Here is a 24,110-nt window from a genome sequence, read left to right on the forward strand (position 1 = left end):
TTAATGATATTCCAAATTGGTCTCAATCTTTTTAAACATTCCAAACAAGTAACCAACCTATTGAAAATGTTACATCCATTAAGTCCCAATTAAATTTTTAAAACATAGATTATATTCAAAACCCACCATATCATGGTCAACATTGATATGAGTTGCCTTAAAATCTAAATTTCAAATGGAGATTATATAAAGATTATATAATATATGGAACCCAATCATGAACGAATTTTGAATTGAATCGAAAATCTACCCAAATTGAAATTACATCGGGAGAGCAATCTTCTAATAAATGAGAGGGTTAGGAAAACATATAGGGTTTCAAGAAGCTTGTTTATGCCTTTGTATTTTACTCATACGTTGATCCTTGGCTAGTAAAGCTTTTAGTTCTTCTTTGTAGGAGGTGAAGATAGTGGTTGTTGCAACATGGCAATCTATACTATTTCAACAACCACCATGACCTTCTTCTCGATATTGGCGGCTTGAATTGTAGGGTGGAGTTGGTGGTTTTTCATTGTTATTGAAGGTGATGGCAATGATGGGGTTGGTGATGACTCTTTGCTGATAGAGGCTACACTTTTATGACCTTTTATTGATTTTGGAGACAAAGAATCCCTAGTTAATTTAATAGATTTTAATTGGGACTTAACGGATTTGACATTTTTAATAGATTGGGTACTTAATTGGAATGATAAAAAAGGCAGAGACCAATTTGGTATGACACTAAAAGGTTAGGGGGGTTTTAGGTACTTAATCCTTTTTTTTAATACATCAAAACTATTGCTTCTGATTAAACTTCTTCTCTTTATATCCTTCTTGAATAATGCTCATTGATCAATCCATTATTCATACATTAATGCCAAGCATAACTCCATCCGTTTATTTTTTTTCTTTCTTTGCTTCATTTCCTTTCCGTAACCCACAAAGGTTTAATGACCAATTTATTATCTTGTGCCTCATCCTTTAATCACCTTGCATCATTCTCATGGTCTTGCTCATTAAAATTAGTATAACATTAGTTAAAATTAAGCAAAATGGATATAAAACCTATGTGACCAGTTATACATAATAAAACACAAATTCGATAAATTACTAGAGAAAAACATTTAACGGTATAATAAAAGCACATTAAACATGCACTTTTGGGCAATCATCATATACATATATACACATCATTGTGGAGGCAAGGTATCACTAGCCCTCGACTTTGTAGTAAATCATATCCCTCCTTGGCTGAAACAGAAGACTTGAACAGTATGTTGAAAAGAACATGTCAGACAAGAGAGGATACTGCAAGAAAGCGAACAAGGCAACTGGGACAAATGAAAATATAAATATAAGATCCGGAACCCATCTTAATTCATAATGACAAGATAAATAGAATGCTGTACTGAAAGCTACCATCATCGATGTTATAGATACGAAGAGTGATGTGAGTCCAATCATCAACTTTAACGGTAAGGATTTGAGAAAGTCATTTTCAGCATACCGCGATGTAAGGATGTACAAAAACATGAGGATTGCAGTTGATGAGGAAAAGAGTGCTACTCCATCAGATATGGTGAAGATTAGAAATGCTGTATCTTTTACGAAATTCGGTGTTCCTTTATTATCAGATATACCCCCTGGAATGCTAAATGCGGCTGAAAACACTACAGTGGCGATAATAGTTGAAACAAGCATACAAGAATTTGCAGTGTCCTTCATCCATGATTCTCCCTTGCGCAATAGATCCTTATGCTCGCTAGTGAATAATTCTCGAGGTGTTTTGTCTTGATTATTTTTCATGTCTATGAAGGGAGGTTGCACAATCTTCTCGACTTCCTGCCACATCAATGATTGATAACGAAATTAAAGAATGCAAGGAATTTCTAGGCGATTAAAGTTGATTATAAAATAATATTTAATCATACCTCAAACCATACTAATTCTCGTTGCATTTGAAGAGCCGCTCCAGACACAAGATTGAGTTGGTCTTGAGGTGCCAATTTTGCAGCTTGATGTAGAATGTTGTTATGCTCATTGTCAATATATGTTGCTATGATATCTTTGATGGAGCCTGTCTCATGCACTAGATTAAAGATACTCGCATGACGATGCAAGACTGCAATATGGAATATAGTCCGATTGTTGTCATCATATTCCCATACCAACTCTGGATAAGAGTCAATAAGCACGGACAAGAATTCATAATTTCCTAATTTCACTGCATCAAAGACTAATTTTGAAGGCTCTCTTATCAGACGCATGACTTTGTCATCGTCATGTTTCAACATTTCTTCCCAAAGGTATTTGACCAGTTTCAGGGCTTCAGTTTGCTTCAAGTTTCTTTTGGAAGAAACCTTCATGTCTAGGAGTACTTTCCCTGTGAATTAAAAATTTACAACATAAACAACAAGGTTGATATTCACAAGAACAGACAAATTTCATACTAATGTGGGATGATCAAACACCATAGTACGGAAAGTTTATTTTTATATAACTTATCAAAGTTTGATATTATAATTTCAGAGGAATTGACTCACATGCGTTCATAAGTCTACTGCACATTCCAGGAGTACTTTGGTCACCAAATTCTAAAGACTTTCGAGCTAAGACATGCAAGGCCGTTTCACCGCTGCCTTTGCGAGCCGTTGCTAATGTTCTATCATCTTGTAGTAACCTCAGGGCTAAATCTGCACAAAACAAAAAGATTAAAAGAAGAGGAGGGGGTCGGAAAGAATGCTAATAATGTTTAAAAGAAGAGTAGTCAAGAAATAAAGATGTGTTTAATGTTTAACACGTTCCAAGTATTTACCATAAAGATCATGGTCGATACAACAGAAGAATAGAAATCTGCGGCTCTTTTCATCCAACGTTTCATATGTTTTATGGTATAAATGCCACGCCATTTTAGACTGTCCAAACAAAGCAGCCACATAGAGTGGTGTCATTCCTTGACCACCTGGAATTGTTGGCAAGGACCTATTTTTTTGTATCAAAATCTCGGCAATTTCTACAGTTCCAGTTGTAGCAGCAAAGCTCAGTGCCGTATTTCCTTTAATGTCTTGAAGTGCCAAGTCTTCTTCATCCATCATTTTGACTAGTTCCTCTACAAATTTAATATTGTTCTTTACTCCTGCTGCAACGTGAAGAACAGTTTCTTTTCCTTTTGTTATGCTAGCAGTTAAGAGTGTTCGGTTGTTATTTAATATGCCTTTGGTGGTATGCCAGTCACCTTTCATTGCAGCTTTGTAGAGGGGCATACACAAGTTTAAGTAGGCCTCTCCTGTGTTGGATGAAAGGGATGAAGTTAGATTGAGCGTATGATTGCTTCGTTGAATGTAATACACACACACACACACACACACACACACACACACACACACGGTTATTTGTGCCCATTTCACTTGTTATTATTAGCTTATTTTGACAGTAGGAATGCTATAATTGTAACTATTTTCTTTCGCATTATCTAAAGATCCATTTTACATCAAATAAATGGACAGTTTATCATCCTACTTAGGAGGTTACTTGTTATCAAACCCATCGATTTGTTCAATACATATGAATGTGGCAAAATAAACTCCAAATATTGTTTTTCTTTTTTACAAAGAAGATATTTTAATAATGATGAGGAAAATAAACATTTGTTATTATTATGTTTGTACAGTGAAAATACATTAATCATAAGTGTTCAAAATACTAGGTGCACACATGTGGCGGAGCAATTATTATCAACACTAATATACCCTTAAGTTTATGTATGGTATTATAGTTACGATATAATTCTTTGTTAACGCAAAATGATGACATTTAGTACTATAGTCTAAAAGATTTCTCTTTACTTATAGGTGCACATGAGGTTCTGATTTGAATATTGTGGATAGTGTGTTGGAAATCAATTTATTTTTCAAATTTGAATATTGTGGATAGTGTGTTGGAAATCAATTTATTTTTCAAATCCTTACTAATGTAAATTTCTCGTGTTATATACGGAAAAAAAAACCGTAAAATAGTAAAATGACGTTAATTTATGTACTTTACACATTGAAGAAGTTTAAAAATATCCTAAATCTTTAATAAATATTAGGATAACGTAGTGATAAACTGTTTATTACAGTTAGCTTTACCACCACTTGCTCTCTTCACACCCTGTTTCCTCTACTCCATATTTTGATCTTCACAATTTCAAGCAGTATCTACGATCACATGCTACTGCATGTAACTTACCCTACCTCTGTATTATTAGATAATAGCAGGCCAAATAATTTTGCTGATTGTTTTGCCACTTTAATTAACCAACATGCAAGTACAACGGTTGTGCTTGTCATGACCGGCACTGGCTCAGGCTAGCTGGGCAATCGTCCGTTGTCTCAAAACTCAAGGGGCATAAAAAATTGTTAGGGTAGTATATTTAGACATACTTTCATTAGTGTATAAATTCTAAAAATTTGGCTAAACGAACAAGAACTTTAAGCAGAAGCACGGGTTTTTTCGCTTCTTACTATTAACAAGAAGTTGTCGTGTTTGAAACTCAATGGTGTTCATTTTTCTTTCCAATTTTTTTAAGATATTCTGTTTGGAAGCAATGCAAGGCACCTTTTTGCTTTTCCTTTCATGCATTTTCCTTCACCATTTAACAAGTGTCTGAAAATATGACATGTTTTTTCGGTCGTATATTGACGAGGTAAGTAAATAAGAAAAAACACCTCACAATTTATATAAAAGCACTTCAAAGTTTCAGTTAAAGGGAAAATATCTACTTGTAAGCCGGAGTTTTATGGTTCCTTTCTCTCAAATATAAAATAAATTGGTTATTTTGTATTTCTAAATTGTTGAATTTAAAGTGTTTTTCTAAGTTATTTATCAAAATCTTACGTTTGAAAACAAATAATTTTTATTATATAGACTTAGGGCATATTTTTTGGTGTCTCCTTAGGACCTCAATACTCTCATGACCGGCCTTGGTGCTTGTGCCATATTTCCGGGATAATATATATGTGTACTAATCATATATATAGGATAATACTTGCATCTCTTCATAAGAAAAAAAATCATATATGCATGGGATGTGCATGAAAGAGAAACATCGAACGTACTGTTGGTCCCTTCTAGTAGATGACATGAAGGATGGTTCAGTTGATGGATAGTTTCTGTAGAAGCGGGAATGCCGATGATGACATTTTCAGCAACAGGAACGCCATTTACTGCCGCCATTTGAATCCCAGCTGGAGCTGGTATACCTTGTGCTCGTGGAATAGACATTTTTCCTAATTGAACTTGTGGGAATTAACGTAAACCCCTGTAAATTATTATATCTACACAGAAAAACCTGAATTAGCAAGTATTTTATACTGTAGCACGTTTCTAAAGCATTAAGCTACAAGTTAAATAGCGAGAGAGCCAATAATACGAGATATTTGATTTACATTTTTTATAGGGTAAATTACATTTTACCCCCTCAGGTTTGGGGTCGATATCAATTTCTTACAACGTCATCAAAACATTTCACTTTCATATCTCAAGTACTATTTTATTCCAATATAATACATCCGTTAGAAAATATGTTAAGTAAACTGTTAAGTGATGACGTGACAAATAAGGGGTACCCATTTGTGCTGATGTGGCAGCCACATTTGTGCCACGTGGCTAAACACTTAATAAAAAAGTTAAAATTTAAATTAATTAATTTAAAAAAGCAAACAAAAAAAAAAAAAAAAAAAACAAACCAAAACCCAGTTCGTCCTCCTCACCCCTTCTCCCCACCCAAGCACACACCCAACCCATAATCCCCCTCACGCTCACACTCCTCACCACCCTCACCAAAGTGCACAAAATCACACGCTGACCCTTCTCCACTCTCCTCACTCTCTCTCTCTCTCTCGAACCCCAAACCCCCCAAAATCCCCAAATCCAGAACCAAAAATTCCCAGTTCTCGACCTTCAACCATTACCTCACCCTCACCCACCTTACCACCAACATCATGACCGCACCACCATCATTGTTTGTGCTGTCGACAACTGGGGAATGTCGGCCCTTCTCTCCAAGCACAAGTGGAATTTTTTTTTTTTTTTTTTGTAGGTTTCATACAAATAATCTAGGTTTTTTGGGCATAAATTTTTTTTTTTTTGCCACGTGGCATAAATTGGGTAACATGTAATTTACCCTTTTTTATATTGACATTAGTATAATGTGAGAAACAATTATGTCAATTTTTTATACAACCATATATTTACACAAGGATGTGATAGAATATATCAAACTCGTTATCCACGATATTTGAACTCAAAATTTCTCACTTAAAAATACCACTAATTAAACCTTTGCCTATTATTCTTACAAGTTACAGTTTACAACAGGACTGGCAAATAAAAAGAACTAATTATGTATTCAAGTCACACACACACACACACACACACATATATATATATATATATATGATTATTTAAGGTACTGGATTACAAAAAAATAAAGAGTGTACGGAAATTAAATAAAAATAGCGATCTTACTTGCACGATGATATTTGTTTGGTTTTGTTGGAAAAAAAAATATCATGCAAGTAATATTTTGATTATTTTTGTTTAAGATCATTATTATTAATTTTGATAAGCGAAAGCTTGAACTCAATATACTCATGGAAATTTTGTTGAACCAACAAACATTAAGAGTGTGAGAGCTTTTATCATTTTTTCCGTAAACTAAAAGAAGAAAAAAAGAGCCAGCAGACTAAATAAAAAGAAAAGAACAAGGAGAACTGGAGAAGAATTTATGGATTGATATTATATGTATTTATAGAAATATTACTTACAGATTTCCAGCACCGACCCAAGTGGAGCTAATTACACGCAACAGCGCTACTCATCTCTTGCTTGGCTTAGTGGAAAGTAGTTTAGAGGGAGAAAGAAGTCTTATCTGTGCCTGTGTATATATATTGACAGCTTATCAGTTACCGGGGTTTGTTGAAAATTGAAGAATTTTTATATATAGAGTATTGAAATTCAAGCCGAAAGACGCCACCACAGTACTCGTACACCCACTTGGGAAAATGTCGGCGAAAAGTAAAAGGCGGAGACAACAACCTGGATCGATTCACTAAACAACAAAAGAAAACTGGTCACCACAGCCCACTTGGTTCTTTCGCCCAATAAGAAAAGTCGCCCGAGTGAAAGACTTAATATGTGGCTACCGTCACTCCATGCATGGGTTTTTTAGGTGTTACAATCCACTCTTTTTTTTATTTCCAACATACTTTTACCAATTTTCGACTATCGGATCGAATGAATTGAAAATGATTAAATTATATAATTAGCACAATTTCTTTTAGTAATGCTACACATACCACTTATTTGTATCATCATTTGTACCATCACTAATAAAGGTAAGGTCTGCCAATGCATATGAGTTTCATCGTTATTAAAGAGATAATAAAAATAATAATACAAATAAGTTGCAGGAGTAATATTTTTGCAGTTTTTTTTTTCTTTTGCATAATAAGACCCGATGGAGGGCCGTGGAAAAAGTAGTCTTGATTGGCAAGACTAGTAATAGTGGAGTCTATAATGTGGTGGCCTCCGCTCCGTACTGACTTTCAGGTGCAGAGGAGCCCGCCAAAACAACATAGACAGAGAAAAATATTGTACGTTCATATATGACAAAAGTCAGTGGTTTCCCCACTTGCAGTTGGAGGGTAGATACAAAGCTAAACTATATATAATTGAAGGGAAACTTGAAGGAAATTTCCTCTCCCATATATTCAACTACACAAGTGAAAGGTCCGTATCGCACGCCCATTTATCAATCTTCTTTATTTATTTATTTTTTATTTCTTTTAACAAACGTTGAAAGATTATGAGAAAGATGGCTGTAGACATCGAAATTTCGGTAAATAAACGTTGATCGATAAATCAAAGTTTCAACGCTCATGTATTACATAAATTTTACACGTAGCGTATGTCTAAACAAAAAATCAAAATAAGTTGGAAAAGTCATCAAACAGGACACGTGTCAACACCTGGCAGAAACGACTTATTTCATCTGGAATATTATATTCAAAATTAGGCTTTGGAAATTTCTATAAATAGAAGGCTAATTCATTCATTTAAAGGAACCAAAATCATTAGGCAAAATTCTTGAAGCTCTGAAGCTCTGAAACTCCGAAGCTCTCAAGCATCCAGGTTCCCGAAGAATCAAGAAAGCTCTCTTCGTTCTTCGTTCATATTTCTTCCAAGATCAAGCCACAACGGCCCTTTAGATCAACAATCATCCACCAATTCAAGATCAAGCCCCGACGACCCTTGAAGGAAGTGTTCTTCGTTCTTCGTTCATCGTTCTTCCAGATCAAGCCCAAAAGGCCCTTGAAGATCCGTTCATCACTGTTCTTCAAGATTAAGCTCAAAAGCCCTTGAAGATCCGCTCATCACCGTTATTCAAGATCAAGCCTTAACGGCCCTTGAAGAAACACTCATCCTCAAGATCAAGCCCCAACGGTTCCTTGAAGATCCGCTCAAATCCACCTTCAAAGATCAAGCCCACGGCCCCTTGAAGAAACTTCCAACAGTTCATCCAAGATCAAGCCTCGACAGCCCTTGGATCAACGAAACATCCACAAATCAATACCTTACGGAGATCGAATCAGAGGATCAAATTTGAGAGAGATTGTAACCCAAAATCATCAAATACAAATATTATTTTGTGCACGTTGTTCTTGTCTCTTTCGTTTCAGGAAAATTTCGTGTTTACAAATTGGCACGCCCAATGGGACAATCTCTACCTCTCATCTCTTTCTCCGTTCAAAAAATTCAAGCACACTTCCAAAATCAATGGCATCAAGCAAAGGACAAGCCGTTCTCACAAATGGAAGAAGCCTAAGCACTTCCGCCATGAACGGAGCATCCATTGGCGCCACAACCGCTCCTCAACATGCCACTTCAAAGTTGGTGCCGCTAAAAGAGCAAGGGGAGCATCAAATGTGTGAGTCTGTCATCAACCTGACCTCGCTGGGGGCACCGAAGCATGCTGCTGAGGCACACAAGATGACATCCCAAAACAGCCAACGACGTTCTTCGTCAGCATCTTGGATGTCTAAAGGAAAGTCACGTCTATTGGTTGCACAAGTCATGACCATCGGCGTTACCTCTATCGAAGAACAACTGGCTCAAATGAATGAAGCGATCGCAAGGCTAAAACGGATTGTTGAAGAAAAAGACTTGCAAATCACTGCACTCGTCAGCCGACTGGAGCCACAAGACGACGAGAACCCCGACCCAAAGAATGATCCACTAAAGAGAAGAGATGACGAAGAAGATGAGCCTCAGGTGGAGAAAAACGATGTGAAGCCGGAGCCAGACCAAGCAGCGGCACTCATGGGATCTCTTTCTATCCAGCAGCTGCAAGAGATGATCACCAACACCATCAAGGCACAGTACGAATGGAGCTCAAATACCTCCGGGTTGTACTCGAAGCCGTATTCAAAGAAGATCGACGCCTTAAGGATACCGAGGGGTTATCAACCGCCAAAGTTCATGCAATTTGATGGAAAGGGAAACCCGAAACAACACGTCGCCCACTTTGTTGAAACTTGCAACAACGCAGGGACCAAAGGGGACTACCTTGCCAAGCAGTTTGTGCGCTCGCTGAAAGGAAACGCCTTTGAGTGGTACACGGACCTAAAGCCTGAGTCTATCAATAGCTGGGAGCAACTGGAGCGGCAATTCCTCAACCGCTTCTATTGCACCCGCCGCACTGTGAGCATGCTAGAGCTAACGAGCACAAAGCAGTGGAAGGACGAGCCAGTCATTGACTACATCAATAGATGGCGCACTCTAAGCCTCGACTGTAAAGACAGGCTCTCGGAAACCTCTTCAATCGAGATGTGCATCCAAGGCATGCAATGGGGTTTGCAATACATCCTTCAAGGCATCAAACCACGGACCTTCGAAGAGCTAGCCACCCGCGCCCATGACATGGAGTTAAGCATCGCCCATCATGGGAAGAAGGAACCGATCGCCGACTACAAGAACGACAAAGTTCTTGAGACAAAGGTGGAAAAGGCTGCATGGAAACCCACCAAGGAAGCGATGACGGTTAACACATCTCCCGTCAAAATCTCCACACGAGGCAAGGCGATTCAAACCGAAGCTTTTGTGATCAAGAGATGCGTAGGCACACTTTGAAGGAGCTTGAGGAGAAGACTTATCCATTCCCCGACTCTGATGTGGTTGCCATGCTGGATGACCTGTTGGACAAGAAGGTGATCGGCTTGCTTGAGTGCAGACGGCCAGAAGAGATGAATCGCACCGGCAGTCCAAGGTACTGTAAATTCCACCGCTTCATCAGTCATCCGACAGAAAAGTGCTTCGTACGGAAAGATCTCATCATAAAGCTAGCTCAGAAAGGAATCATCGAGCTAGATCTTGACGATATGGTGAAGTCAAACTATACCACTGTCACTTCTGGCTCTTTCGACTCAAAGTCTTTACCTCAACCGCCGGGGGCATCCTCAAAGTCAAGCAAAGTTGAAGGATGGACTCAAGTCACTCCTAAGAAATTGCACAAGAAGCATACGTCTCCTCCACAAGTCCGCCAATCGGAAAGGGGGCAAAGCAGCTCTTGTCAACCTTCAAAGCAACATGAACGTGTTGAAGATGATGAAACTTTGACACATAGATAATCCATCCCCATCACGATGCGCGACTTCTTTCCTGAAGACTTCTTCAATCACTCAGTCAAGGCTCCTTGCTATGAAGATTGCGAGGAACGACTCTCCCGGATCCCTTGATGAACCAACAAGGCTCCTCGCCTGCACGAGCCTAAACTGCATCGCGCAACGCTCTTGGTCTGCACTAGCATAAAAGGTAACACCAACGCTCCTGATTCGCACGAGCATAAAAGGCGACACCAACGCTCCTGGTCTGCACGAGCATAAAAGGCAACACTAACGCTCCTGGTCTGCACGAGCATAAAAGGCAACACCAACACTTCAGGCCCGCAAGAGCATAAACTCTGTACGGCAAAATCACCATCAAAATCATTGTCAAAATCATCATCAAAATCACCATCAAAATCACCATCAAAATCATTGTCAAAAGCATCATCAAAATCATCATCAAAACCGCCAAAAGCAATCCATCACCCATTTGAACTACGTTACGACTTGATCTCTTTCTTTGGAAGGGTACGTAGGCAGCTCGAACATTAAATTTCGAGTTCAGTCACATCAAAATAAAAAATAAATGTTTTATTAATGAAATTCAATTTCATTACAAGAAAAAAGAATACATAAGTGATTACTATGTATTTAAAAAAAATAAAAAAATAAAAAAATTAATAATAAATACATATATTAAAAAAATGAAAGAAAAGAAAAAGAAACATATACATATATATATATATTTGTATGTCTTGGCCTAGCTACAAATCAGGCTTCCTTCGTTTCACAGGCCCAGTCTGACCACCAAGCAGCAGCAAGCCCATCCTCACTTGTGTCTCGGCCCAGCAGCAGAAAGCTCAATTCACAAACGCAAGTGGCAGTGACCAGGCCCAAGCCTATTGCCCAAATCAGGCCCAGGCCCATCTTCCAAAAGCTGCTATCTCCAATCGTCTCCATTTCTCCTCGGCCCACAACGCGGCCCAGCAGCTCATGCTCTCTGTCTTCCTGACCCGAGCTTATTATGCGCGAATTCAAGGCCAAATATGGGCCCTTCATCTCCCTCGCCCACCAGGCCTTAATCCCGTAGCGGCACCGTCAAAGCAACCCACAACCACCATGGAAACGTGCACCACTTGCGTTCTCTTTGCCATGGTTCCTGGGAGGTCAACAACCTCCATAGCTACTCCTTCCGCCCCTGCTACCTCCTCGGCATCCCTCACATCGCCACCAGCAACCTCGTCCGTGACGAGCTGGTTGCCTCGACCATCAACACGCCCTTTCCCGCCGTTTTGACACAATCGCTTGCTCCGCCGCCGATCGCACCAAAAAAAAATCGACAGAGAACTCAAGATTGGGACGCGTCGGCGCACCTTCAGCCTGGGCTTCTGCAGAAATTGGCCTGGGTACATGAAGCAGCTTTTTGAATTCATAGAAACCCAGAACGTGAAGAAGAAGACCCAAGTCCACCAGCTACAAATCCGGAGCCCAAATCCATGAAAATAAGCAGCTTAAAAGACCCTTCTTTCCCAAAGCTCTCCATCATAGCCTCATCCTCCGATCGCAAGCGTTCCATTCTCGTCACCGGAAACTCACGCCCCCAACCTCACGCCTATGCAACCTCCTGCTACGTGACAGCGACAACGACGCCTCTCTCATGGAACCGCAGCACCGGCTCTCCATCCGCCACCACCGACAGCTTTGAAGAGTCTAGCTGCCCCAGATCCAAGGGCAATGCTGCATATGAATCCACCAGCACCACTACTGACACCTGATGCCTTGCCGTGCTCCATCTCCGTCGTCTTCGTTCTCCCTGCAAATTCCTCAACCCGACATCCAAATTTATACAAAAACAATATAATAAAAAAAATAAAAAAATAAAAAAATAAAAAAAAGGATGGTGAGCAAAGTAGTGCTGCACCACGTGAAAAGAAAGAAAAAAAGTATAAAAAAAAATGATGAAAAGCTATGCAATGCTTCACGCACCATAAGGATAAAAAATAATAAAAAAATAAAATAAAATATATATAAGGGCAATTAGAATGGTGCATCAGGCACCATATATATATATAAGGCCAATTGGAAATGGTGCATCAGGCACCATCTTAAACAATAATAAAAGTTTTTTTTGTTTTATTTTATTTTATTTTTTTAGGTGCTCCACGCACCATAAGAATTAATATATATATATATATATATATAAGAGGGAGGGATGGTGCATCAGGTATCGTTCGACGATATAGAAAAATATATATATATATATATATATATATGTATATATATATATATATATATATATATATGTATATGAATATTTGTATATAGCAAAAAAAAAAAAAACACAAATACATTGAGAGAAATAGAAGTCCATTTTATTTATTTTATTGGAAATTTTACATAAATTTACATTATACATACCTTTAAAAAAAAATCAATCAAATCAAATCAAAATTACAAGAGGGGATCTTCAAGGATGATCAGGTGGCGCCTCACCACTCGGCAGAGCTCCAGAAATGGGAGGCGCCGAAGGTTGACTGTTTGAAGCCACATCACTCGGCGGAACCCTAGGAGGAGGAGGCACCGAAGGTTGATCATTTGGAGTTTCATTACGCGGTACAGCCCCAAAAGACGAAGGCAAATGCTGTTGGAACAAACCCACAAACCTCTGATGATCAAGTAAAATCTGACCGTCAGATTCCTGCATCTGGCTAATCTTCCTCTTCATGTTTGTTGTATAGCTATGTGCGAGCTTATGCAATTGTTTATTCTCCTGCTTGAGCCCTCTAATCTCCTGTTTGAGACTCGTCACTTCAGCAGCCAATGATTTAACTTGACGGGTTCGAGCAAATAGGCGTTGGGCCATATTAGACACAGAACCTGCACACTGCACACTGAGAGCCAGAGAATCCTTAACAGCCAACTCATCAGACCGTTTGGAAAGTAGTCTGTTATCTCTGGGAGTGACAAGGTTTCGGGCCACCATCGCAGCGGTCATATCATTCTTCACCATCGAATCCCTAACGGTAAGAGGACCAGTAGGGGATATGAAGGATGGGCGCCATATGTTGTCTGGAGAAGGCGGGACTGCCTCTTCACCAAGATTCAAGTCAAAACGACGGTCGGAGGGTCCAGACATTTTCAAAGGTGTTGAAGAAATAAGAAGTCGGACAAAATCAAGATCTTAGAAGTACAAGAAGGGAGTTTCTACAAGTGAAAATTCAAGTGTGCTTTGAAACGAACTGCATGCCTCTATAAAAATCAGCACTCGACGGGATTTCAGAGATCGAAGAGGCGAGCTCAGAATTCGAAGAGGCCAATTCAAAAATCGAAGAGGTGCTAGCTTTCTCAAAAGCTGGGCTTACTCGAAAACCACGGGCCAATCTTCCTTTCCAGACTTGTCCGCACTTGTCATATTTAACCTCTGCACTCGATGTGGCTCAGAAATCGAAGAGGCCAAATTCAAAAAAATCAAAAAGGCAAGCTCAGAAATCGGAGAGGCATCTTGCTTTTCCAGACACGTCAGCACCCGTCACATACAAACTCAGCTTTGCAGAAATCACGGGCAATTTGTCGAAGCACCGATCCCATATATCGAAGAGGCGCTAGTCTTTTTCAGCCGCGTCAACACCTGTCATATGCACACTTAACTTTGCGCAAATCACGGGCAATTTGTCGAAGATTTTTGGTGAAGGAGAAAACACATGAAGTTTACTGTTCAATCATCCAACGGTTGCCGACAAGAGTGAAAGAACAGTACCGGTTATTAATCCATATAAATGTCCACCTTCACCCTTCATAGCAAGGCAGACATACAGAACCTTTCTTCATCTCCAAGAATGCCTTCCCAACGAAGCCTCTCGGGTCACTCAGTGTTCCTTATTCCTTGGGGTACCTCTGCAAGCCAATGACTCTAAAGCAAAAGTATCTCATATCACCAAGGTAGAAAGCAAGAGTATCTCATATCATGCGTTCTCCCTGTCCTTTCCTTTGTCCTTGTTCATACCTACAAAGACAAGGATAAAGAAAACAATATGCCGGAACTTCCACTCAAACTTGGGTAAGGAACCGACTGCTGGAAACCCTTCCCTGATTGCCTACCTAGCACTGCTCTCGAGTACTCGTCTCCCACTGCTGCTGTACTTCCAAAGAAGATGCCACATCTGCCTGAAGAACAGATAAGGCAAGTGAAAATGATACCTTGCAGCACGTGGAGACAACGTGCAGAAGAAACAAGCAGAAAAGAATGTAGCATGCACAGTCAACTCAGCAGAAGGAGTCTGAGATGAGGAACTCGAGAAGATGCCGCATCTGCCTGAGGAACAGATAAAGGAAATGAAAATGATACCTTGAAGAATGTGGAGACAAGCACAACAAAGCACGTGCCGATTCATCCGCTACTTCTTCAAAATCAAAAGTATCTCATATCATCAGGTTTGCAATCACTCTGGGTGGAGGACTCGTTTTGACCCTCAAATTATTGGATCGACTTGCTAGGTGTTGTGGGCTGCATGTGCCGTTTCACCACCCTTGAATCAAATCCTTAAAGATCAAGTCACCAACTGGAAGAAGAGCCCATCAATCTTGAAGATCATACTGTTGACCAAATTGCTCAGGTGTGAATTAGAAAGATTGAACAAAGCAACAAGTCGTCACCTTCACCTCGTGCCTGCTTGCCATGTGTTCGAGTCAACCTTCAAGAATCAAGCCTCAACGGCCCTTGAAGAAGTTTCCGGCCAAATTCAAGATCAAGCCTCGACGGCCCTTGAAGAAATCACAAGTCCAATTCAAGATCAAGTGTCTACCACTCTTGAATCAAAACCTAGTTCAAGAATAAGCTGTGGAAAATCAACAATTGGAGGAATCCAGAAAATCCTCCAACCCAGTTCAAGATCAAAGCTGTGGAAAGTCAACAAAGCGCAAAAACCAAATACATGCCGATTCATTCACTACCCAAGCCAAAGATCATCTACCACATGAAGCTCCTTGTGGTCCAATTTCAACCTTCAAGATCAAGCCTCGACGGACCTTGAAGAAATTCCAAACAAATTCAAGATCAAGCCTTGACGGCCCTTGAAGAAATCTCCAGCCCAATTCAAGATCAAGCCTCGATGGCCCTTGGATCGACATCTACATTAAGGGACTTCAAAACGCATCTCCTACACGCGACAAGCACATGTATACAATGCGTCTTGAAGTGGGGGCATTTGTAGACATCGAAATTTCGGTAAATAAATGTTGACCGATAAATCAAAGTTTCAACGCTCATGTATTACATAAATTTTACACGTAGCGTGTGTCTAAACAAAAAATCAAAATAAGTTGGAAAAGTCATCAAACAGGACACGTGTCAACACCTGGCAGAAACGACTTATTTCATTTGGAATATTATATTCAAAATTAGGCCTTGGAAATTTCTATAAATAGAAGGCTAATTCATAAATTTAAAGGAACCAAAATCATTAGGCAAAATTCTTGAAGCTGTGAAGCTCTGAAACTCCGAAGCTCTCAAGCATCCAGGTTCCCGAAGAATCAAGAAAGCTCTCTTCGTTCTTCGTTCATCGTTCTTCCAAGATCAAGCCATAACGGCCCTTTGGATCAACAATCATCCACCAATTCAAGATCAAGCCCCGACGGCCCTTAAAGGAAGTGTTCTTCGTTCTTCGTTCATCGTTCTTCCAGATCAAGCCCAAAAGGCCCTTGAAGATCCGTTCATCACTGTTCTTCTTCAAGATCAAGCCCAAAAGCCCTTGAAGATCCGTTCATCACTGTTCTTCAAGATTAAGCTCAAAAGCCCTTGAAGATCCGCTCATCACCGTTATTCAAGATCAAGCCTTAACGGCCCTTGAAGAAACACTCATCCTCAAGATTAAGCCCCAACGGTTCCTTGAAGATCCGCTCAAATCCACCTTCAAAGATCAAGCCCACGGCCCCTTGAAGAAACTTCCAACAGTTCATCCAAGATCAAGCCTCGACGGCCCTTGGATCAACGAAACATCCACAAATCAATACCTTACGGAGATCGAATCAGAGGATCAACGAAACTTCCAACAATGGCATCTTCCCGTAACTCTTGGGATTAATTTAGTGCAGCCTCTGTGCTGATTTGGTATCATTTCTGGATCTGTCTCCAAGATGACTTGTAAGCAAAATTTACTTCGATTCTTGGGCTGTGTGCAAGCTTCTCATGTGTTTCATCATGAGCATGGGAGAGGAAGAACTTGATTGCTTGAACATTACCCTTGAAGATAGTCTTGACCTTGAGGAAAGGTTTGATAACACCATACATCTTGTGGGTAGACTCATTGCTGACCATGAACCATCCCAAACTGTGGTTGGAAAAGATGAGGGTTGTTCGGATTCTTCGTGCGAAAGCCAACATATATGCTATCATGGTTGGGGAAAAGGCTGTCACCAGGAGGCTTTTGGAAGGAAACCCCTGGTTCATTAGGGACTACACTTTCTCTGTGAAATTATGGCATCATTTCACTCTCTTGATGACATCAAAGCTAATCGGGCTATTAATTAGGTCCAGGCGCAAGGCATTCCAAGGAACTACTGCACTATGAAGAATGCTAGAAGCCTGGGGTTCAAGATGGGGGCAGCTTTAGAGGTTAAGGACCCTCTGGAGGCTGGGTTCATGGGGTTTCTTTGATTGAGAGTTGATTTCAATACCTCTAAACCTCTACTCACTAGCTTCTCTGTGCTGTGTCCCAAACTTAGGTAATATACCATTCGGCTGCGATATGAAGGTCTCATGATTTTCAGTTACAAGTGCAACTGGCTAGGCCACTCAAGTGGATGTCCTCATACAACGCTCCCTTTGTTGTCTGGCGAGAGCCAGTTCAACTAATCGTTACATGCTGAAGGTGCTTTTCGAGCTAGCTCACTCCTGTTTCCTACTTTGAGGCTTATCACCAAGTCCAGTGCCAACGTATGCCACTGAAGACGTAAATGGGAAATCGATGATGGAGGTTTCTACAGCTTGCCGGACAACGATATGGACATTCTGGCAACTGGTTTCCTAGCTTGGTAGGCCAGACGAGATAAGTCTGTGCTGGTTGGGTACATCGACAATCCGATGGCCATCAGTCCTGCCAACTCTGCGACTGCTGACATGTTGCCCCCTCCCCACGATTCATCTGGTTTGTCGGAGTAGAGCACATGTCCTCTCCAACCACACGATCCAATTTGCACCTAGACTATAATCACATGTGGCACCCAGATAGTTACGGAACCCTGTTCTCCAATGGCACCTTGTCCATTGTTGTTAATCGGTTTTCTCTAGAGAAAAATTGGTGTGACCCCAATATGCTTTCTCCATGGGCTTTAAGGATGTGGATGGGCTCTTGTTGGCTTCGGATCATTTTCGGCCCAGTCCTACTAAGTTTTCAGGCCAAGATTGTTTTCCACCTGGCCTGAATTTATTATGCATCAATGACTCTGAACTTAAACAAGCATCCAAGTTGGTTGAGCAATCCAACGGTGGGAATAGGGAATTGATTCTGGTCTCTCCCCGGGCCAAAAAAGCTTGACTTTCTTTCAACCCAAAAATAGGCCGCCCCCTTCACCTTTCAAATCTAAACTACCATGGATGCAAAACTAGAAGTGGTGGATGTGTGGGTAGTGGCTCTCCTCATCCAAGGGCGGTATATGAAGGTGAAAATTTAGATTTTGATAATTAATGCGAGGTTATTATCAGCCCATCCAAGGAGATGGAAGAGGCTAAGGAATGGGGCTTGCTAGGCAGGAACAGGCGTGCGTCCTCCATTTAATCGGCAATGGTTGACAGGGTGCAATTGTGCCGTCAGCCATGAAAAACCTATTTTGGAACTATTAAGGGCTTGGGAACCCCTGAAAAGTTTAGGCGCTGCAAGGTATCATCAGGTAGCAAGATCCCAACTTGGTTTTCCTTTGTGAAACCAAATCATCAAGTTCTTTTATTTCATCTCTGAAATTCAAACTAGGTTTTGATAAATCTTTAGGTGTTGAGTCTCGGGGTAGCACGGGAGGCCTTTGCTTACTCTGGTACTCTAACACTAATTTAAAAGTGCTTTTCACTTAGGATAATCACATCGATTCGGGGATTGGGAGTAGCATTGATCCCCTTCATTGGAGATTCTTTAGTTTTGATAGCAACCCTGCAACGACTGATCGGTCAATCACTTGGAATCTTCTTCGCTCATTAGCATCATTTTGTTCCCTTCTTTGGGTTGTGGGAGAAGATTTCAACGAGCTCCTTAACGTCAATGAAAAGGAGGGTGGCCTAACCCGGCCAATCAACCAGATTCTTGATTTCAAGTCGGCGGTATCAGATTACAATCTTCGGGACCTTCGTTTTTCAGGGAATCAATTCACCTAGATAACCACGCGTTTGAGAGGTATAAAGCAGCGATTAGATTGTGTTTCGGCCTCCTCGCTATGAATTTCTTTATTCGGCAATGCCACGGTACATCATTTGGATCCCACCAAATCTGATCATATTCCTATTATCCTCTCCATGGATGGGGAGCCTGTTTACAGGAGAAAATGTCGACATAGATTCCACTTCGAGGAAGTTTGGACCTCACATGAGGAGTGTGAGAATGTTATAAGGGAAGTGTTGAATTACCATGTGGCCGGGGGTGCCTATGTTCCAGGTTGTCCACAGAATCAAGGCCACTAGGGTTGCCCTTTTTAAGTGGCAGCATGTAGTTTTTAAGAGGCGAAACAAGGAGATAAAAGGTCTCAGTCCCTATGGCTACGACAATGGGATATGAACACCAGATTCTTTCATCAGTGGGCTAAAAACTGCAAGTCCAAAAACTTTATCAAAGGGTTGTCTAACAGGAATGGAACATGGTGTACTGATGATAGGGGCATTGAACCTCAACTTGGAGATGCCTATGTTGACTGAAGAAGTTCGGGTGACTTTGTTCAATATGCATCCCTCCACGGCGTTGAGCCCTGATGAAATGTCTCCTTTATTCTTCCAACGATTTTGGTTTACCGTTGGACCGGATGTGATAGTCGTTATCCAATGCCTCTTGCACTTTAGTAGATTACTAAAGCAGATAAATGACACCCATGTTTGCCTCATCCCCAAAGTGAAAGCTCCCAAAGATATTACTCAGTTCAGGCATATAAGTCTCTGCAACGTTTTATTAAAGATTGCCTCAAAGGTTATGGCAAATCAGCTACAAGGGATCTCACTTGCACAAAGCACGTTCATTCCGATTAGACTTATCTCATATAACTCTTTACTAGCTTCGGAGATCTCCCATTTCCTCTCTAAGCGCCGTCGAGGGAAAAAAGGGTTTCTTATCTTTAAAGTTGGACATTAGCAAGGCATACGATATAATTGAATGGAATTACCTTTGCTGTATTCTAATTCGTATGCAGTTCTTGCCAAAATGGATTGCCCTGGTGATGGAATTCGTTTGCTCGGTCTCTTACTCGTTTGTTATCAAGGAACGTCCTAGAGGCTATCTTCTCCCCTCTCGTGGGATTCGACAGGGTCACCCCATTTCTCCCTATCTATTCCTACATTGCGCGGAAGGCATGTCTGCCTTTATTGCCAAAACGGAGGCAGAGGGAAAAATACAAGGGGTTTCTATGTGCCCTGGTGCCCCAAGTGTGAATCACCTGCTATTCACAAAGGATAACCTCTATTTTGTCGGGCTAACGTGACTAAATGCCATCAGATTTCTGAGATTCTCACTTCCTATGGACGTGCATCGAGTCAGAAAGTTAATCTTGAAAAGAGTGAGGTCTATTTTAGTCATAATATCAAACACATTCTGTGATATAATTGAGCTGCCCTATTAGATATACATAGGGGTTAACCATCACACTATGTATCTAGGCATGCCAACCTTTGTAGGAAGAAATAAAAGTCATTGTTTTGCATACATCAAATAGCGCATTTGGAAGAGGATTTAAAGCTAAAAAGGGAAGATTTTAAGTGCTCCTGGTAAATAACTACTTATCAAGTCCGTTGCGCTTGCCATTCCATTATACACTATGAACTGCTATCTTCTGCCTAAGTACTATTGTGAGGACTTAAATTGATTAATTGCCTCTTTTCGGTGGAACAATATTGAGGGAAGGAAAATAATTCATTGGCTCTCATGGGAGAAACTATGCATTCCGAAAGTTGACAGTGGCTTGCGCTTGCAAAATCTATATGCATTCAATCTCAGCCTTCTGGCTAAACAAGGATGGAGGATTCTCATGGATCCCAACTCTCTGGTTTCGAGGGTTCTAAAAGCTAAGTACTTTCCCAGCGTCACCTTCCTCGAGGCCTCGGTGAAAGCGGATGCGTCCTACTTTTGGAAGAACATTTGTGCAACTCAGAATATAATATCCTTAGGATCTAGGAGGCAAGTGAGTAGTGGCGCTTCGCTGAAAATATGGGAGGATCCATGGATTCCTTTGCTAGCTCGTTTTCGAATTTTTACTCCCAAGATGGATACCTCGCCTTTCTAGACAGTCAACGAACTGATTGGTCCCAACTCTAGATTGTGGAAGTTTTGGTGTCTTCCCTACTCTCCAAGTTGGAAGTCAACGCCATTCGGGCTATCCTACTAAGTTTCCACAGCTCCGTTGATCTACTAACCTGGCACTATGAGAATGTTGAAAGATTTACGGTGAGAAGTGTCTACCACCTCGCAAGAGAGTGGTTATATCCGCGTAGCTTGGGATCCTTCTCCTCCTCCAAAAGGTCAGAGTTTTCTTATGGCGTCTCTGCAACAACATCATCCCTACTAAAGTGAACCTTACTAAGTGCCATATCACGACTGATCTGTTGTGCATGATGTGCAACCACCCTGAGGAATCAATCCTCCACTTACTGAAGAATTGCCCGTTTGTTAAATGTGCTTGGTTATCTTCTCACTTTGGTTATTTGTTACAAGGATCCTTCCCCCAATTCTTCCTCTTTTGGGCCATGGAAATCGCGAAGCTTATCAAACCTTCCTTTTTGAATCTTTCATGATGATATGTTGGGTGCTTTGGGGCACCAGGAATGAAAAGCTCTAGAATAAAAAATGTGATTCTCTGAATGTTATTGTGGCAAGAGCAACTCAGTTGTGGCAATCTTTTGTGTCGGCCAATGAAAAAACGTCTCCTAGCTCTCTCTTTCAAGCTCCGTCAAAATGGTGTTGCCCTTCATCAGGACGTCTTAAACACAACATCGACGGCTCCTAAAACAGTGAAAAGTGCTCTAGGGGTTATGGCTTAATAATGCGAAATGCAACATAAGGCTTTTTGGCTGGAAGTGCGAGAGCTTCTCTGATGTTTTCTCACCACTCCAGTCAGAAGCTATGGTTGTTAGAATTGGTTTGATTTGGGCGTTCGAAATGGGTTTTTCTAATATCCTATGTGACTTCGATTCACTTCAAATTGTTTAGGCTTCGCGGGATCCTTGGGTTAACTTCTCGTCATTTGGACAACTAATCGAAGACATCAAGTTGGCTTGCTCCGGCAGTCACTGAAGCTCCTATCACCCATGTTTGTCGTCAAGCTAATGGTGTGGCCCATAGACTAGCTCGTCTCGGTCTCACTGTAGATCAGTGCATTGAATGGATGGGGTCTACCCCTAGTATTATCATTGATATACTAGCTATAGATTGTCCCTCTACTATGTAATCCTTTGTGTTGCACTGTCTACATTGATATGTGTCACATCCCGGCCCGAACCCCCACCAACATACCGAGCTCGACTTCGTCGTAGCACGATATTGTCCGCTTTGGGCTCCGACAATGCCCTCACGGTTTTGTTTTTGAGAACTCACACAAGAACTTCCCAGTGGGTTACCCATCATGGGATTGCTCTCGCGCGAACTCGCTTAACTTCGGAGTTATGATGGAACCCGAAGCCAGTGAACTCCCAAAAGGCCTCGTGCTAGGTAGAGATGAGAATATACATATAAGGCTTACAAGATCCACTCTCTTGGGCGATGTGGGATGTTACAATATGAATGAAACACACTATCGTTTCCTTCAAAAAAAAAAAAAGAAAAAAAAGAAATACCCATGCCTACCAAATATTATAATGGATAATACTTTCATTCCTAATAAGAAGAATGCACATATGCTACTCATTGTGAATTATATATTTTTACTGTGTAAATTTTATAATCATAACAGTTTAACTTTTAATGGTTTTTTTTTTAAATTATTCGAATTAAAGATCATTTATGCATCCAAATGTATGAAACAAACCAACAATGTTAATACTAGTAGCATATCATGAATAACAGTTTATTTATATTACCCGTTGTAGTGATTAAATGATCTATTTCAAATGATTTTTTTTTTTAAGAATATTCTTTAAATAAAGATTAAAAAATTGAACAATTTATGATTCTAATAAAATATGTATATTCTCCATATGATGGAAGTATGACTCTAATAATAATTAGCAATAATCGTAATAAATATTAAAAGAATAATTTATATGCATGGTGGCATATAAAAATGGCTTCCAGCATCCGAGGAGGCCACGCCCGCCGCACTACTTGTGCTCGGAAAGAGGACAATATGCCGAAAAGAAACGAGGATTGAAAATCAAATACAAGAGAAAGTGGTAGGGCGCAGCCAGATGCTCAACCATTGGTGAACCTTGTTATGGTTGGGGCACAAATTTGTGAGAATATGTGTTGGAGCAGTTATGTTTTTATTTAAATATTTATATATATATTTAAGTTTTGTTTTATTAGAAATATTTATATAATTGTTAATTGTCATTAATCTTATCAGTTAATAAGGAGTAATTGACACCGCATAAATATGTTTTGAGATTCCTTCTTTGTATAGAGAAGAAGAACCAGTCTTTATCCATAATCCTTCCATAATCATTCCATGTTGATTTTTTTATACATTTTGATCTCTTCCGGTTTGTTTTTTCCTTTTGATTTCGTACAGTTTTGCACCCCCAGTAACTTCCTTGATTTCTTACGGTTTTGCGCCCCCAATAACTCCCTTGATTTCTTATGGTTTTTCATTGATTTTCAATCTCAGGAATCAAAGTGATGTGTTATGCAAATCTCAGGAACCATTTTAACTAATACTTTATACTATTTAATTAATAGACTTCCGAAAATAGTGCTGAAGATGTACTTACCAAATATATCTATACTTTATACTATTAATTAATTTCACAGTATTTCCACTACAACTACAATCAAAGTTGAAAAGAATAACAATATTCTTGATTGAAGATCACTTTTTTGTTCTGTAACACATTATTAAGACAATATTTTCTTTAACATATTCTCTCTCCGTCCTTCATAGATGTGTTTTCTCTATATGCATTCATCGTTGATGGTTTACTCACGCTCTATTCCAATGACAACGTGCAAATCCATTGCTTTTATCATACTTCTTATGTTAACAATTTGAAAACTTTGGTATGTTTGTCATTGGTTTAATGACACTAATTAATTTTTAGTGCAAGTGAGAAATTATTGGAACTCGAATGTATGTCCTAAAATCAATTATTGTAGT

General features: G+C 40.1%; 1 protein-coding gene across 7 annotated transcripts; it reads right to left on the reverse strand.

The window, feature by feature from the left end:
* Positions 1-1,016: 1,016 nt before the first annotated feature.
* Positions 1,017-6,956, reverse strand: LOC126591458 (ankyrin repeat-containing protein NPR4-like). Of its 7 annotated transcripts, none has more exons than XM_050257150.1 (7): positions 6,789-6,953; positions 5,079-5,297; positions 2,795-3,265; positions 2,523-2,672; positions 1,911-2,362; positions 1,399-1,821; positions 1,017-1,287 (listed from the first exon to the last, which is right to left on the reverse strand). In XM_050257150.1, exons 2-7 carry the CDS (start codon positions 5,242-5,244, stop codon positions 1,192-1,194), a joined length of 1,758 nt encoding a protein of 585 aa, XP_050113107.1. In that variant the 5' UTR covers positions 5,245-5,297; positions 6,789-6,953; the 3' UTR covers positions 1,017-1,191. The 7 variants fall into 7 exon arrangements, with proteins under 7 accessions (XP_050113107.1, XP_050113106.1, XP_050113111.1 ...); XM_050257149.1 differs by having other exon boundaries at positions 1,017-1,310; XM_050257154.1 differs by having other exon boundaries at positions 1,017-1,310; positions 1,683-1,821; positions 6,789-6,951.
* Between the last annotated feature and the right edge of the window lie 17,154 nt (positions 6,957-24,110).

Source organism: Malus sylvestris, chromosome 11 (genome assembly GCF_916048215.2).
Source record: "Malus sylvestris chromosome 11, drMalSylv7.2, whole genome shotgun sequence".
NCBI classification, from domain to species: Eukaryota; Viridiplantae; Streptophyta; class Magnoliopsida; order Rosales; family Rosaceae; genus Malus; species Malus sylvestris.